General features: G+C 31.3%; 1 protein-coding gene across 3 annotated transcripts; it reads left to right on the top strand.

The window, feature by feature from the left end:
- Positions 1–1,849: 1,849 nt before the first annotated feature.
- On the top strand, positions 1,850–7,519 carry EYA (eyes absent-like protein). Of its 3 annotated transcripts, none has more exons than XM_047311516.2 (6): positions 1,850–1,982; positions 2,441–2,734; positions 2,820–2,987; positions 6,445–6,538; positions 6,619–6,807; positions 6,993–7,519. In XM_047311516.2, the coding sequence occupies exons 2-6, from the start codon at positions 2,489–2,491 to the stop codon at positions 7,250–7,252; spliced, it is 957 nt and encodes a 318-aa protein (XP_047167472.1). In that variant the 5' UTR covers positions 1,850–1,982; positions 2,441–2,488; the 3' UTR covers positions 7,253–7,519. The 3 variants fall into 3 exon arrangements, with proteins under 3 accessions (XP_047167472.1, XP_047167473.1, XP_047167471.1); XM_047311517.2 differs by having other exon boundaries at positions 1,898–1,982; positions 2,365–2,734; positions 6,730–6,807; XM_047311515.2 differs by having other exon boundaries at positions 1,898–1,982; positions 2,365–2,734.
- Positions 7,520–12,503: the final 4,984 nt, after the last annotated feature.

Genomic DNA, 12,503 nt, shown 5'->3' with positions numbered 1-12,503 from the left:
CCTGTTTGTTGTGTGTGGTCAGTTACATTTCTAGCTCAGAGGGTAGATTCATGTCTGTCTGCATCTGCAAATAAAATCCACTTATTGGAAACTGCTGTAAGCATGTCTTATTTTCAACGCTTTGAATTTCATGGAAAAAATAGATAAGAATTAATAGCGTAAACCTTTTTCTTTCTCTAAAATTAAAAAAAATGTGTCAAATCAGAAACCAGTCATAAATCATAATCCTTAATTCAGTCTCATATGGTTGTGCATACTAGACATGAGCATCTTTGGTCTGCATACGACTATTTTTATTTTTCCAATTTTGAATAGACTTAAAATAACTCGTTATTATTAATAGACGTAATATAATAATCTATTGCTAGCGTCAAGAACGGTTGACTTTGTTAAAAATGTAACTGCTGTTGGAATACATGAAGAAATGTTTAATGTTAATACCATGGGCTTAAACTCTGGTATTAGTATTATGCTGACATTCATTTCTTCAACCGCAAAGTTTTTAAGAAAAGTCTTCACTTTGGGCTGCTTAAAAATATTCTTGATACTAAGCAAATAATCTAATTAAGCTATCTCCACTTTAAGAATTATATTGAGGTAATATTTAGTTTCATGTAAATCTTATTGTGCCATATTATTTTGAAATTTTTTTATATGTTTTTTTCTAATAAAATAATTTTATGAAATTTACAATTTAATAACTTTTTATTTACATTTAATTTTTCAAAAGTAAATTTTTTTTATTCTTCTCATTCGTTACTTGTTTGAAATTTAAAATCTTAAATTTCACGGTATATTTGAATACTTCTATGAAATGTTTAATCTTAAATTGATGACTATGATTACGACCTTGTATTAGATATGCCTTAAATTTTATAAGTTAACATAGTCTAGAAGAGTTAATTTCACTGAAAACTATACACGGATGAAGTTATTCCTTTTTAAGCATCTTGTCTGTTGGCTTATGTTTCTATGGACAACTTTTAGTGTCTTACATTAATTATTAATAATTCGATGTTTACTTTTGAAATTACGTAGCTATATACAGTATCTTTTTCGTCTTTTAACAGGTGTTTCATGAGTTTATCTATTAAATTAAGTAAAAAATTTCTTCAGTAAATAACTAATAGTACCATAAAATAATTATAAATCAACTAATACTCTGTGAATTACATTAAGTTTCACTTTTTTAAAAAGGAAAAGTTTAATTTTTTATGGGCAAGTTTGTTGAAATTAAAAAAGAAAACATTGAAATAAAGTCTAATAGAAAATGTTAATCTTTTACAACGTGGTGAAATTAAGGTTGAGATGTACGTTTACTAGGAGAAGGAACTTTACATTCAGAAAAACGTATCCAAATAGGATTGTATTCGGAAAAAACACAAACGAAAAACTAAATTATAATTTTGATATCCTGTCATAATAAATATCCCAAATTTACCACGAAAGATGGGACATAGGTTAATATAGTAAAACTTTACAAAATTTTACCATTGTGATTTTCACTCTTACAAAAATATTAAGTGTGAGATAATGAGAAAAGTCATTTTTTTTAGTGTAATAAAACATAGTTGTCTTTTTTTAAAAATAAAATAAAGGAAGAGCTTTGTTAAAAACATAACTTCAGCTGTTGAGTTTCAATTAGATGATCATTTATATCGTTATTTTATTGTTACTAACAAGGAACCAACTTATGAAAATTTCATTTAGTGAAATATTTAATATTTAGCGTTTGTTCGGTTATTTTGGTCCCTTTTGTTTTTGCGACTTTAGTTCCCAAAATTTCTAAAATATGTAATTTTAGTTTACTACACTGGGCCCGAAATGTGGGCTGATCATTTGGGCCTATGTGAAAGCGAAATAAAAGTAAACGGAAAAATTTGTAGTTCCGCTAGATTCTTCATCTTGATGGTTTCACTCAGTTTAACGTCACAACTTCATCGTCCTCCTCGTACTCATGTCCTCTGCAACTTTAACCTAAAGTAAGCAACCTCCTTTGTAGCCACCTATTTCTCTACATTCATTTATTTTTTATACCTCTTTTTGTTGGTTTGTTTATCAAATTTACTCGCTGATTGGAATCTTACCGATTTTGGTTATTGGAATTAGTAATATAGTATGTCTATCCTAGTAATTTTGGTTTCTGAATTCACCACAAATTCGCATTCTCTCTCTATTTTCTTATTTTTTAAACTTTCGTTTATTTTAAACCTATTCAATTAATTTCGATTGTGGTTGCTCAAGTTTGTTCAACAACTGAATGAGTGTGAGCAAGGTTGAATATATTTTTATTTGTTCTAAATCATGATATTCTGAGTGTTAATTCACTTAATCACTGACACATTTCATTCTTCCGTGTTGAAGATGATCTCGGCATGCGGTGATAAAAGTGTTAAGTAACTTGCTGCAATGAATATTTAAACATGAACTTTTGCTGCAGTGCACTGCGACTGTGACTGTGGGGTGAGTTCATTGAACACACGTAACAATGGCTGGAGCAGTTGGCATGCCTGAGCAGGAGACACCGATTTTTTCCGGCAACAATGTCCGTCCAAGGTTGGATGTCTATGTTTGGGACATGGATGAGACGCTTGTACTACTCAACTCCTTGCTGAAATCATCATACGCAGAGGCTTTTAACGGTCTGAAGGATGTGCAGAAGGGAGTTGAAATCGGGAGGATGTGGGAAAATCTCATTCTACAAACATGTGATGATTATTTCTTCTATGAACAAGTAAAATTTGGGTTATATGTTGAAATTTCCAGGGATCTTTTTGCTTGTGGAGTTTATTGATTGATTTGGGGTTTCTATGCTGCAGATTGAAAATTACAATAAACCATTTCTTGATGCTCTGGCCCAATATGACGATGGGAGCGACTTATCTGATTATGACTTCAACAAAGATGAATTAGGTGCCCCTCAAGATGATGCCAACAAAAGAAAACTTGCATATAGGCACCGAGTCATTGCCCAAAAGTACATACAGGTTAAACTTCTGGAGCATTATTAATTCTGTATTCAACTTTTGAAACTAAGTACTATGATATGGAATTTTGTGTTGTGTTATGTGTTATAATAATGTTGCAGATTTGTTGGCGATTATTGAAATTGGTGTATATAATTGATGTATGTATCTATGAAAGTACTTTCCTTTGTATTTTCAATTTTCTTTTTTATCATGATGAAATGGTTCAGTTATGAAGCCATAGCATTGTTTTGATTTTATGGACCATGCCTATAAATAATAGTTTCCACAACACATTATCAATTACTTATAAGCTTAAAGAGAGATTGATTGAGTTCACTTTTTATGCCTGCATGTTATAGTTTGCTGTTGTCTATAAATGCATCTTTGTAACAAGTTTTTGAACCTTATGAAACTTGTCTCAAAGTGCATATATGTTAAAATACGTTATAAAACATTTTGTGGAGCAATTTTGGTAGTCTTACATTTAACATAAAAGGTTTTGATAGGCCTTTGGCATCTGACTAGGTGGAGGGTAAAAGGGAGGGGCCCAATGGTAGCACGAGCCTGATGTTTATGAGAGGAAAAAGAAAAGTTAAAGTAAGGGGAAAGAAAGGGAAAATTCAGTTAGCAGATAGGAAAAAGGTTCATTACTGAATTGTGATGGGTTGCTTGTTGTGGGGAAAGGAGGAGATTCCGGAATCAGGATTAGTTGGAGGAATGGAGCGAGAGAGAGAAGGGTTGTATAGAAGATAGTTTAAGGTCTTGAGTGTATGTTTGGTGGGTGGTGAGTTAGTTATGCTATTTAGGTTCTGTTTGGATGAACTTTTCTATGGACATATATAAGAGAATAAAATAAGAAGGTAAAATAAATTGAGTTTTTCTTGTAAGTTAAATCAACTTATATAATTTAACTCTTTTACTAGACCTCTCTCCAATTTCTCTAAAAGTTTAAATGATAAGCTAATTTTAGTTTATAGAAGAAACATAATTCATTTCACTTTCATATTTTCTTCTAAGTACATATCGAAAAATTTATTCAAACAAAGTGATAGTGACAATGACGTCTCCTTTCTTTTTGTTGAGTATTCTGTTTATCAGAAGGTTTTTACTCAGCTGTAAAGAGCTTTGAAGTTCTGAGTTAGTATTATTCAGTATATGTTGTTTCTATCAGTTTTTGAGTTAGATATTTTCTGATTTTTGTGATGCTTATTCTGAAAGTCAGTTGTAAAACTTGCATCTCATTTGCTTTTTTGTCTTTACTTATTTATTACTGGATTTTGGATTGAATGTATATCTATTACTTTCATAGTTTGTGTTTTAGATATAGAATAGTTTGGCCATTGATAATTAACCACGTTTCCTTAAATTTGTGTCTACGGTGATCTATTTTTGTATTGTTGTAATCTCAATCTCACATTTTATCTAGAAAGTTATATCTTGACAATGGGACACCACTTGACAACCAATGATAGACCAGTTTTTTTGTTAAAAATGCATGACAATGGGTCGTGAAAAGAAAATACCATAATTTTTTTCAATTAAAATATTACAATTGTAGAGTGGTTTTGGGTGTCCATGTATCACTACTTCTGAAACACAAAAATACACGAGAAGCAAGGGTTGAATTTTGGATTTAAAGCTCAAGCTTTTGCAAATCAACATTTGATAACAACAATCAGACAAAGTTTAAACTTGACAGACATACTATCTGGCAATTTTCGGAATAGTAGCATCTAAGGAAAATAGTCTGATGAAACTTTAAGTTGACAATCGTACTATAGAAGTCTTTTTCTAAAATTCATTTGAGTAAAACTCTTCTTCTTTGATTAGTTTTAGATAAATAACATGCAATTTAAACAAATAAGAGTTGAAAGAGATTTACACATGGTATTTTTATACTGATTCATTTAAAAATCCAAACTACATATAGTTCTTGATCAACACAATGAAGTTCCACTAGCATGCTAATGCTACAAGATAAAGGCATGTATTCCCTGGACCCCAGCTAGTTTTGGCTAAATACAAACTATTAGTTAAACCGCAGCCACTCTTAGTTAGAACTGAGTATAATTTGGAATACAACCACTCATGACTAAGATAGTGTATTCTATGGAACACAACCACTCTTGGCTAGTATCGAGTATTCTTTGGAACACCACCACTTCTTGCTAAGTAATCTTTGAAACACAACCACTCCTAGTTAAGACCAAGTATTCTTTGTAACATAAATCACTCTTGGCTAAACAACTAAGTATTCTTTAGGCACACAACCACTTTTGACAGAACACTGAGTATTCTTTAAGCCCAGGTCCTCTTGGCTAACCACTTTCTTTACACAAAGGGTGTGATTTAAATGATCACAGGTTTGCTAGATAAAAAGTGTAACATCCTAAGACGGGTACAACATGATAAACAACATCTCTTAAAAGATTTGTAAAGTAAACAACAGCTTATTGAGCTTTAACAGTACCCCTTTATTAAGAAGTGGGTTTTAAACCTAACTCAACCCCACAAAATCGGCTTATAAGGTGAGGTTTGCACCCACTTATATATATATATATATATATATATATATATATATATATATATTATAAATTGGCCTTATCTCAAGTAGCTGTGGGACTTCTAACACACCCCCTTCACGCCGAAGTATAGACATCTCGAGCGTGAGAGTAGACATTAGATAACGGCCCGATAGCGGGTGGAACAGAATGCCCACATAGATCTTGCTAGGATAGGCTCTAAACATGGTTCTGACACCATATTAAGAAGTGGATTTTAAGCCTAACTCAACTCCACAAAACCGGCTTGTAAGGTGAGGTTTGCACCCACTTATATATATATATACATATATATACATATATATATATACATATATATACATATATATATATACATATATATACATATATATATATACATATATATACATATATATATATACATATATATATATATATATTATAAATTGGTCTTATCTCAAGTCGATGTGGAACTTCCAGCACCCTTTTATCTTTTATTAAAAACAGTAAAATGTAAAATGTAAGACCTAGCAAGCTGAGTGCTTCATCTTTAGAGAATTGTTTTGGATTAATGTTAAAGGCAAAAAAGGCTACGCGACTATAGACACCTGACTACTGCAACTTTTTTTGTTAATTTATATTTTATTTCCTATGCTAACAGATCAATAGTTGTAAAATGTAACTGAAACAAGCTTTGAAGTTTCAACAAATCAATGTTCATAATGTAAAACTGGATTATTGTTTAGAAAAAACTTCATGAGTTTTTAGTTTATTGGTGAGATATGCGGCTTTTTTTTTTCTAATGACTGAAGCTCTGTAGATATCATGAAGTGAGAATCTAAGTTAGAGACTTGGAGTTGGAGATTTACCAAACAAGTTGTTGTTTACTTTTATTTGATAGCTTTTCTATTGGTAGCTTAACATAAGATAAATCTTTTCTTGTTTGGTTTCAGGGTTTACAGAATATTTTAGATCAAGAGACAATAAAACACTGGGATGAATTGTATGATAAAACTGATGAATACACTGACAGGTGGCTTTCATCAGGTATGTTTTGATGCTTAATTGATTTTATCTTTTGTTCACGACCTGTATTACTTATATCTTTCATGTTTAATATATTGTAGCACGAACCTTTTTGAAGGAGTGTTTGGGTGAAGATGAAGATGCAGTTTCTTCAATTACTTCTTCTGATACCAGCTATAACTCAACTAATGTAAAGCATGTTAATGTTTTAGTGACCTCTGGATCGTTAATTCCCTCACTTGTGAAATGCCTGCTCTTTCGTCTGGACAGCTTGATAAGCCATGGAAATGGTGAGTAATTTTATCTCTTCTGGCTACTGTGAACTCGCATAATTGACTTTTTTATGCCATATTTCTGAAAGCTCAGCTCGCGATCATGTTATTAATGAACCTTTTTGAAAACCTAAAACTACTATTCATTTCTGTGACCAGAGTTTAATCCTGATCCATGTTTAATTATGTATGGTGCATTTCAGTTTATAGTTCATGGGAAGTGGGAAAAATTCAATGTTTCCGATGGATCAAGGAGCGTTTCAACCATCCTAATGTTCGCTTTTGTGTATTTGGAGATGGATGGGAAGAGTGTGAAGCTGCAGAAATCATGAGATGGCCATTTGTTAAGATTGATCCACGGCCAGGAAAACTTCACAGGTTCCCTGGTCTTACTTTGACAACAGTTAGCCACTACTTTTCTGTGGTGTATGGAAGGCCAAACAATGAGAATGAAGATGGTTGACCCAAGATCTTCATCTCATCTACACTTTTCTGGTATTCATGTCTGTACCAATAATATATAATGAATGCAGCAGCATAACCAGCAATTGTGTTGCCAAGTGTATGCATTGCTTCCGTGAGATGGCTATCAATCTCAGGTGCCAATTGCTTTTGAAGAAATTAGACAGCTATTTTTCTGGCATTCGTGATGATAACTTCACGATGTAGAAATGAATGTAGATCATTCACCAGTCACCGCTTCTAATGTACATAAGATGTTTAAAATTCATCCATGTGCACTTTCTGTAGGGTCCTCCACCCATTATACGTCGTTTTTACGCTTATTTCGCGGTAGAGGAAGGCAAATTTGAAAGTGCATTACTAACCACCAGTCACCATACATGCATGGCTTTTGCTGCACAAACAAGTCCTTCAAAAGGCCCAAAGTTCAATGGATTCTGGGCCTATGTGAATTCGGAATTTTGCTGCATAATGTACATTCATAGCAAATCCATATAAATCTCATAATTTTTAGTTAAAGGGGGGGTATTTTTTCGAGTATCCTAGAAATTCATCATACACCCTCTTTAATTCTGAAATGAAAAATGTTGGACTTTTTTAGGGGACAAGAAGCCACTTCTAAGTTTTGTTTCATGATGCATTGCGGATGAATTGCTGACATCAATATTTATATGCTTATTATGGCTGGTGCTTCGCAAAGTGTTAGCTTCATCTTCATTTGCAAGTTTAGATAATGGAGTTTGGCCTCACATTCACAGCAGTATCTGATGTGGAATGGTCGTCAACTATAACTATAGGATAAAAATCCTGATGTGATTCTGAGAATTGACCAAAAGATTATAAAGATTTTTTAATGTCTTCGTCAATTTTTAAATTGCCAGACCTAACATTCATCTGAAAAGGTAGGTCCTCATTTGATTAAGTTTGCCAAATTAATCTGAAGCTGCATGGCTGGTGTTAAGTCCACTTTTCCTTCCAGCACGCCTGTTATCATATCAATTAAACAACTTGTCTTCTTGCCAAAAGATAAGTCCTAAAATGGTATTGGTATGGTATACCTTGGGATTTGACATGCACTGTATATTGTTCTGACATTTGGGATATACACAAAATCTATCCTTTGTTCTCCTTTACTTTGTTTGAGACTATGAATTGGTTCGAATTAAGGATAAGATCATTCGATAATCTATGTAGATCAGGTTCAGGCTATGCGTCCAAATGAACACTTTATCCACTTAATCATCTACTAATGGAAGACAAATTAACCACAGATTTATTTGGCCCTGCTCGATTGGAGGACGGAAACACTTTCATTATCAATTTTGGCTTGGTCCGGTGACACAGACAACTTTCTTTCATAACTTTATACTACAGTTTATTTTTTCCTTCTGCAAACCACATTTTACTACAAAATAAGCCTTTTAAATATTTACCCTCAATAATATGTAAGGATTTGTATTTTTTATTTCCTTTTGTTAGTCAGTCATTAATTTATCATTAAATAAGTGAAAAAAAACTGTTATATTTAATCACTGCCCTGTTAAATGTGGAGCTGCTCTCAATGTTTCTCTTAGAAAATATTTGACAGGAATGCCAATATTGTTAATTCTCAAATTGCAATACTTGATATTTCTTATCTTTGAAGACAAATTAAGATTTTAGACTTATCATTAGTGTAGGGTAGATATAGAGCACGTGATATATTATCAATGGCAGTGGATTTTGTTAGCAAAACAAGATATCTTTATAGGGGTCCATTGCTGCATTTTTTCACGTTAAAAGGCATGGCCCGTGAGGTTTTCATTAGTAAAATCATCGTACTCAATTTAATAAGTTAGCAATTTTATCTTCTTCTTCATTGGCTATTATGTACTAACTCTTCATTGGTACCCACCACTCTTCTCTCATATCATTGGATTTGGAAAGTATCTGAAATTTTCATGATAAAATCTAAAACCTTCAATGCTTCAACATAATTTATAAAGACCCAATAAAAGAATTTGTTGAGCACTTCTAATCTTAAACCACGAATCTTTAATTTTTGTGGGTTTTTTGTTCCCTTGTTTAGAGTTTGTATCAGAACATAACTTCGACACCGTTCTCTATTTTCTTCCTGGTTAAATTAATATCTATTACAACATTTAATTTTATATAATTTTAATTAAATCTTTATAATGTTAAAAGTTTATAACTGTGTCTTTTAAAGTTAGTATTGTTAAAGTTCCGTTAAATATTACTAATATTTTTATGATGGTAAATTAATCCGTAAGTACTTAACTTTATTGGATTTTCGATTAAGTTGTTATGGTTTTACTTTTTTAATAAAATTTAATAATTATGAAATTTTGTAACTTTATCCCAAGTCAATACCGTTAAACTTCTGTTAAGTATTACCAATATTTTGAAGTAGCAACATAATGACGGAAAAGAAAGAATGACGGAGAAGAAAGAAAATGAATTGGTGAGAGAAACTTATTTTATATGAGATGGGTTCGTAGAGTATAAAATAAACACAATTTAATCTATAACATTTTTAATCACTTTTAGTGTGATTTTTTATTTGATATATTTTTTTAAAATAAAAAAGGATATATTTTTTGTAACTAATGCACAATTACTTTCTCCAACTATAACTGTCCAACTTCTCCACTTAAAATATTTGAAATTTTTTTACACTGCATTATTAAAATTAAAAATTGCATATACAAAAAATATAAAAACGTACATGATTCTGATAATAATATTCATCAACTGATCTTAAAAGTACATAGTTTTGGAAATATTCAATTATAAATTTTAAAAGTACATATATTTTATAAAAAAAATCAATTTTAGTACCTAATTAAAAATGTAATGAATGATGGGTTTACATATTAATTTTTTTTTTCGTCATCATCAGGTTCTTTAACGAAGGTTTTCAAAAAATAAAATAAAATTTCAATATTTGATGTGTTTAGTGAACATAAAAAGTAGGCCTTTACATGTTATTATTTGATCGAAAATTTTGATCATGATAATAGTAACATTGATATAAAGAAAATAATCTAAACTTTGTCTTTTGTGTATAAACTTTTTCCACCTAACACTTCTTTTCCTTTTTCCTAGCTGTCCTTGTTAAAGATGACAATGATCAGAGTGAATATTAAAGAGTTAAAATGGTTGGTATAAAATAAGTGGTTGTTGTATTAATTTTAGGGTTAAATATGTTTTTAGTTTCTAAATTCAAGTGAATTTGTTTTTAGTTCCTCTTTTAAAGTAATGTACATTTTACTCCTCCTTCAAAAAAATTTTAATTTTTGGTCCTTCTAGAAGGATAAAAAATTAACGTTTTTTTAAATAAAAAGACTAAAATGTACTTTAAAAGAGGAAATAAAAACAAATTCGCTTGATAATTTATAAATTAAAAACATATTTAATCCTTAATTTTATGTTATTAAGGATATAAACTCTGATTTAAAAGAAGAATTTAAAGTAAGGAAACCTTGACACATAAATGTATTAGTCACAAAATAAAAATATTTTAATTTATGATTTTTTTTATCCATTACTAGGTATACACGATCAAAAAATTTGAGATAAAAACGTCTAAAAAAGGTAATTTAAAAAATATATTTTAATAAAAACTTAATTTTGATCCATTTTTGTCTTAATTTTTTTTCCATCTTCATGCCAAGAGTATCCCTAGCATTAGAAGTTTTCCACTTATTAAAGCAATTAATTTTGAAACTCTTTTAATATTAGCTAAACGTGGCAGCAAGAGATAGTTTTCAATGATTTAATCTTTGAACTTCTTTGTTATATCACATGTGCATTAAATTGATGATTTATCCTTAATTACTTTGCTAAGTACATTTAACGAGTAATTGAGAATGCTAGTAACACAGAAGTTTAAATTAAGCACAAATTTGCAACCATCTGCCAGAAGTTAACCGATTCTTTCAATGCTCACCTCATCTAAATATACTTAATTTTTTTATGGAGCCAACAAGTATGTTCTACCAGAACCAATTTTGTTAAAGTGGGACAAAAGCATTAAAAAAAACAAAATTGTGTTGTATTTGATTTGATCCTATTGAATGACTGAGAAGAATGTGGTATGAGTAGGTGAGTTTTCCATGGGCCATGCTTATAAAAAAAAATAAAGAATAGGTTGAAAGATATGAAAGATGAAGATGTATTTAAGAAAGGTTGAATGAAAAAAATGCAGAGGTGAATAATTGAGCGACAGATGTAGAACAATAATGGTAGGAATATCCAGTTAGGATGAAAGTTAGAACGCGGAGAAAATCCAACAAAACTACACCTTTGTGGTCCCTTATGCCTCTCTAATGCTTATCTCTGCTTCTTGTTTTTGCTTCTTTCTAATGTTGCTTACTCCACCCAATTTTTCATTCTCTCTTCCTTTCTTCTCAATTCTTATAATAAACCCACTTTCCTCTTTTCCCCATACCGTATCTTTCAGACTAATCTTCCTCTATCCACTTCGACCAACACCTGCTTATAAATTAGCTTAAAAAAGATTAATTTTTCATCTGTCATAACTAAAACAGAGATGTCTGCATAGTTACAGAGTGTTTAAAAATGTCTTGGAAAACAAAAACAGAAAGAACACTGACGAGGATTCTATTTTTTGTCTTTAAAAGGGAGGTAGTGTGTGAGTGTTGAACTTAGTTGTTAAGAAATCCAATTAACGCTGCTGGCACGTTTAATTAAGTGAAAGTCGAGAGCTTTATGCCTTAAAAGTATTAAAGAGTGAGATGGAAGGAAGGTGAGAAAGTGGCTGGTCCAGAATCTTGTCTATTAATTGCACTGGGTTGTCCTCAGGTACATGGGCACATGGGTAAAAGGATGGGAAAGCTGAAGAAATTGGGCCACCAGAAAGAACTCTAACATGGTTTTGATTGACCTACAATAGCTAATGATCATGAAAGTAACAATAATGCTTCTGCTAAAGCACTGATATCACTTATGATACTGTTTTTTCCTAATTAGATGAAACACCAGAATTTTTCACACACACATACCACACATGTTCACTTTCTTTTTACAAAAACGGCATATTGCTGGTTCACTTTATCAACATACCAAACTTTTAGTGCGCTGATTCAGAATTTGGTTATCAGAAAATCATGTTTTTAGTGAACTAACAGAGTAAAAGTGTGGTGGGAAACAACAGGAGGCTTGAAAGTTGAAAAAAAAGAAGTTACCAGAGACAGAGAGAGGACCACAAAATTAAACGAGAAAGAGGTTAA

Source organism: Vigna umbellata, chromosome 1 (genome assembly GCF_029865625.1).
Source record: "Vigna umbellata cultivar VRB3 chromosome 1, Vumbellata_1.0, whole genome shotgun sequence".
In the NCBI taxonomy this organism is placed as follows: domain Eukaryota; kingdom Viridiplantae; phylum Streptophyta; class Magnoliopsida; order Fabales; family Fabaceae; genus Vigna; species Vigna umbellata.
This window is presented reverse-complemented; position numbering and strand designations above follow the sequence as displayed.

Excerpts from the sequence above, each read along its gene's own strand:
- EYA (XM_047311516.2), top strand. The coding sequence starts at position 2,489 with ATGGCTGGAGCAGTTGGCATGCCTGAGCAGGAGACACCGATTTTTTCC. Across the intron at positions 6,539-6,618 it reads TGACAGGTGGCTTTCATCAG|CACGAACCTTTTTGAAGGAG; the intron begins GTATGTTTTGAT and ends AATATATTGTAG. Across the intron at positions 6,808-6,992 it reads CTTGATAAGCCATGGAAATG|TTTATAGTTCATGGGAAGTG; the intron begins GTGAGTAATTTT and ends GGTGCATTTCAG.